At 51.1% G+C, this 5,000-nt stretch overlaps 1 protein-coding gene across 25 annotated transcripts in view; it reads right to left on the reverse strand.

The window, feature by feature from the left end:
• LOC110499739 (glutamate receptor-interacting protein 1) overlaps positions 1 to 5,000 on the reverse strand; it is a 709,091-nt gene that overhangs the window by 124,870 nt on the left and 579,221 nt on the right. For all 25 annotated transcript variants that reach the window (XM_090228962.1, XM_090228970.1, XM_090228974.1 and 22 more), the window contains one exon: positions 996 to 1,154. In XM_090228962.1, coding sequence (XP_090085088.1) covers positions 996 to 1,154 — 159 coding nt within the window. The remainder of the gene's footprint in view (positions 1 to 995; positions 1,155 to 5,000) is intronic.

The raw sequence follows: 5,000 nt of genomic DNA on the forward strand, positions 1-5,000 counted from the left end.
AACAAGAGGACTAGGAGGAGTAGGACATAGAAGACCAGAGAAACAAGAGGACTAGGAGGAGAAAGACATAGAAGACCAGAGAAACAAGAGGAATAGGAGGAGAAAGACATAGAAGACCAGAGAAACAAGAGGACTAGGAGGAGTAGGACATAGAAGACCAGAGAAACAAGAGGACTAGGAGGAGAAAGACATAGAAGACCAGAGAAACAAGAGGACTAGGAGGAGAAAGACATAGAAGACCAGAGAAACAAGAGGAATAGGAGGAGAAAGACATAGAAGACCAGAGAAACAAGAGGACTAGGAGGAGAAAGACATAGAAGACCAGAGAAACAAGAGGACTAGGAGGAGAAAGACATAGAAGACCAGAGAAACAAGAGGACTAGGAGGAGAAAGACATAGAAGACCAGAGAAACAAGAGGACTAGGAGGAGAAAGACATAGAAGACCAGAGAAACAAGAGGACTAGGAGGAGAAAGACATAGAAGACCAGAGAAACAAGAGGACTAGGAGGAGAAAGACATAGAAGACCAGAGAAACAAGAGGACTAGGAGGAGAAAGACATAGAAGACCAGAGAAACAAGAGGACTAGGAGGAGAAAGACATAGAAGACCAGAGAAACAAGAGGACTAGGAGGAGAAAGACATAGAAGACCAGAGAAACAAGAGGACTAGGAGGAGAAAGACATAGAAGACCAGAGAAACAAGAGGACTAGGAGGAGTAGGACATAGAAGACCAGAGAAAGAAGAGGACTAGGAGGAGTAGGACATAGAAGACCAGAGAAACAAGAAGACTAGGAGGAGTAGGACATAGAAGACCAGAGAAACAAGAGGACTAGGAGGAGTAGGACATAGAAGACCAGAGAAACAAGAGGACTAGGAGGAGTAGGACATAGAAGACCAGAGAAACAAGAGGACTAGGAGGAGAAAGACATAGAAGACCAGAGAAACAAGAGGACTAGGGAAGAGGACCAGGGAAGAGGAGAATAAGGAACATTACGGGGGTTGTTGGGAGAGGTTTTGTGGTGCTTGGAGGCCTGGTGTCTCTGCGACTGGTCAGGATGGTAGGTGTTATAGTGTTGGTAGGGGAGGAAGTTGCTGTTGTTGTTGGCTGAGGAGGACTCCCAGGGAAGGGTCCGCGTGCTTCTCTGCACCTTGACTGATCACAAACAGAGAGAAGCACCACAGAGGATAAGGAGGGGGGGAACAAGGTGAATGAAACAAGGGTAAACCATGGGTGAGGGGGGGGTAAATACATCAAGGTAAATGTGTTCAGTCCATCAGTGGTTTTCAGGAGGATATAAAATATCATTTGATTGGGACACAGGGGGCACAGACTTAAGTTAAATCAAGGTGCCCAGTATGCTACCTGCCTCTAACCACTAGGCTACCCTGCCTCTAAGCACTAGGCTACCCTGCCTCTAACCACTAGGCTACCTGTCTCTAACCATTAGGCTACCTGTCTCTAACCATTAGGCTACCTGTCTCTAACCACTAGGCTACCTGCCTCTAACCACTAGGCTACCTGTCTCTAACCATTAGGCTACCTGTCTCTAACCACTAGGCTACCTGTCTCTAACCACTAGGCTACCTGCCTCTAAACATTAGGCTACCTGTCTCTAACCACTAGGCTACCTGCCTCTAACCACTAGGCTACCTGCCTCTAACCACTAGGCTACCCTGCCTCTAACCACTAGGCTACCTGCCTCTAACCACTAGGCTACCTGCATCTAACCACTAGGCTACCCTGTCTCTAACCACTAGGGTACCTGCCTCTAACCACTAGGCCACCTGCCTCTAACCACTAGGCCACCTGCCTCTAACCACTAGGCCACCTGCCTCTAACCACTAGGCTACCTGCCTCTAACCACTAGGCTACCTGCCTCTAACCACTAGGCTACCTGCCTCTAACCACTAGGCTACCTGCCTCTAACCACTAGGCTACCTGCCTCTAACCACTAGGCTACCTGCCTCTAACCACTAGGCTACCTGCCTCTAACCACTAGGCTACCTGCCTCTAACCACTAGGCTACCTGCCTCTAACCACTAGGCTACCTGTCTCTAACCACTAGGCTACCTGTCTCTAACCACTAGGCTACCTGCCTCTAACCTCTAGGCTACCTGTCTCTAACCACTAGGCTACCTGTCTCTAACCTCTAGGCTACCTGTCTCTAACCACTAGGCTACCTGTCTCTAACCACTAGGCTACCTGTCTCTAACCACTAGGCTACCCTGCCTCTAAACATTAGGCTACCTGTCTCTAACCACTAGGCTACCTGTCTCTAACCACTAGGCTACCCTGCCTCTAACCTCTAGGCTACCTGTCTCTAACCACTAGGCTACCTGTCTCTAACCACTAGGCTACCCTGCCTCTAAACATTAGGCTACCTGTCTCTAACCACTAGGCTACCTGTCTCTAACCACTAGGCTACCTGTCTCTAACCACTAGGCTACCCTGCCTCTAACCTCTAGGCTACCTGTCTCTAACCACTAGGCTACCTGTCTCTAACCACTAGGCTACCCTGCCTCTAAACATTAGGCTACCTGTCTCTAACCACTAGGCTACCTGTCTCTAACCACTAGGCTACCTGCCTCTAACCACTAGGCTACCTGCCTCTAACCACTAGGTTACCTGCCTCTAACCACTAGGCTACCTGCCTCTAACCACTAGGCTACCTGCCTCTAACCACTAGGCTACCCTGTCTCTAACCACTAGGCTACCCTGCCTCTAACCACTAGGTTACCTGCCTCTAACCACTAGGCTACCCTGCCTCTAACCACTAGGCTACCTGCCTCTAACCACTAGGTTACCTGCCTCTAACCACTAGGCTACCCTGTCTCTAACCACTAGGCTACCCTGCCTCTAACCACTAGGCTACCCTGCCTCTAACCACTAGGTTACCTGCCTCTAACCACTAGGCTACCCTGCCTCTAACCACTAGGCTACCTGCCTCTAACCACTAGGCTACCCTGCCTCTAACCACTAGGCTACCTGCCTCTAACCACTAGGCTACCTGCCTCTAACCACTAGGCTACCCTGCCTCTAACCACTAGGCCACCCTGCCTCTAACCACTAGGTTACCTGCCTCTAACCACTAGGCTACCCTGCCTCTAACCACTAGGCTACCTGCCTCTAACCACTAGGCTACCTGCCTCTAACCACTAGGCTACCTGCCTCTAACCACTAGGCTACCTGTCTCTAACCACTAGGCTACCTGTCTCTAACCACTAGGCTACCTGTCTCTAACCACTAGGCTACCCTGCCTCTAACCACTAGGCTACCTGCCTCTAACCACTAGGCTACCCTGCCTCTAACCACTAGGCCACCCTGCCTCTAACCACTAGGCTACCCTGCCTCTAACCACTAGGCTACCCTGCCTCTAACCACTAGGCTACCTGCCTCTAACCACTAGGCTACCTGCCTCTAACCACTAGGCTACCTGCCTCTAACCACTAGGCTACCTGCCTCTAACCACTAGGCTACCCTGCCTCTAACCACTAGGCTACCTGCCTCTAACCACTAGGCTACCTGCATCTAACCACTAGGCTACCCTGTCTCTAACCACTAGGGTACCTGCCTCTAACCACTAGGCCACCTGCCTCTAACCACTAGGCCACCTGCCTCTAACCACTAGGCCACCTGCCTCTAACCACTAGGCTACCTGCCTCTAACCACTAGGCTACCTGCCTCTAACCACTAGGCTACCTGCCTCTAACCACTAGGCTACCTGCCTCTAACCACTAGGCTACCTGCCTCTAACCACTAGGCTACCTGCCTCTAACCACTAGGCTACCTGCCTCTAACCACTAGGCTACCTGCCTCTAACCACTAGGCTACCTGCCTCTAACCACTAGGCTACCTGTCTCTAACCACTAGGCTACCTGTCTCTAACCACTAGGCTACCTGCCTCTAACCTCTAGGCTACCTGTCTCTAACCACTAGGCTACCTGTCTCTAACCTCTAGGCTACCTGTCTCTAACCACTAGGCTACCTGTCTCTAACCACTAGGCTACCTGTCTCTAACCACTAGGCTACCCTGCCTCTAAACATTAGGCTACCTGTCTCTAACCACTAGGCTACCTGTCTCTAACCACTAGGCTACCCTGCCTCTAACCTCTAGGCTACCTGTCTCTAACCACTAGGCTACCTGTCTCTAACCACTAGGCTACCCTGCCTCTAAACATTAGGCTACCTGTCTCTAACCACTAGGCTATCTGTCTCTAACCACTAGGCTACCTGTCTCTAACCACTAGGCTACCCTGCCTCTAACCTCTAGGCTACCTGTCTCTAACCACTAGGCTACCTGTCTCTAACCACTAGGCTACCCTGCCTCTAAACATTAGGCTACCTGTCTCTAACCACTAGGCTACCTGTCTCTAACCACTAGGCTACCTGCCTCTAACCACTAGGCTACCTGCCTCTAACCACTAGGTTACCTGCCTCTAACCACTAGGCTACCTGCCTCTAACCACTAGGCTACCTGCCTCTAACCACTAGGCTACCCTGTCTCTAACCACTAGGCTACCCTGCCTCTAACCACTAGGTTACCTGCCTCTAACCACTAGGCTACCCTGCCTCTAACCACTAGGCTACCTGCCTCTAACCACTAGGTTACCTGCCTCTAACCACTAGGCTACCCTGTCTCTAACCACTAGGCTACCCTGCCTCTAACCACTAGGCTACCCTGCCTCTAACCACTAGGTTACCTGCCTCTAACCACTAGGCTACCCTGCCTCTAACCACTAGGCTACCTGCCTCTAACCACTAGGCTACCCTGCCTCTAACCACTAGGCTACCTGCCTCTAACCACTAGGCTACCTGCCTCTAACCACTAGGCTACCCTGCCTCTAACCACTAGGCCACCCTGCCTCTAACCACTAGGTTACCTGCCTCTAACCACTAGGCTACCCTGCCTCTAACCACTAGGCTACCTGCCTCTAACCACTAGGCTACCTGCCTCTAACCACTAGGCTACCTGCCTCTAACCACTAGGCTACCTGTCTC

Source organism: Oncorhynchus mykiss, unplaced genomic scaffold (genome assembly GCF_057628025.1).
Source record: "Oncorhynchus mykiss isolate SJ-2025 unplaced genomic scaffold, ASM5762802v1 scaffold106, whole genome shotgun sequence".
In the NCBI taxonomy this organism is placed as follows: Eukaryota; Metazoa; Chordata; class Actinopteri; order Salmoniformes; family Salmonidae; genus Oncorhynchus; species Oncorhynchus mykiss.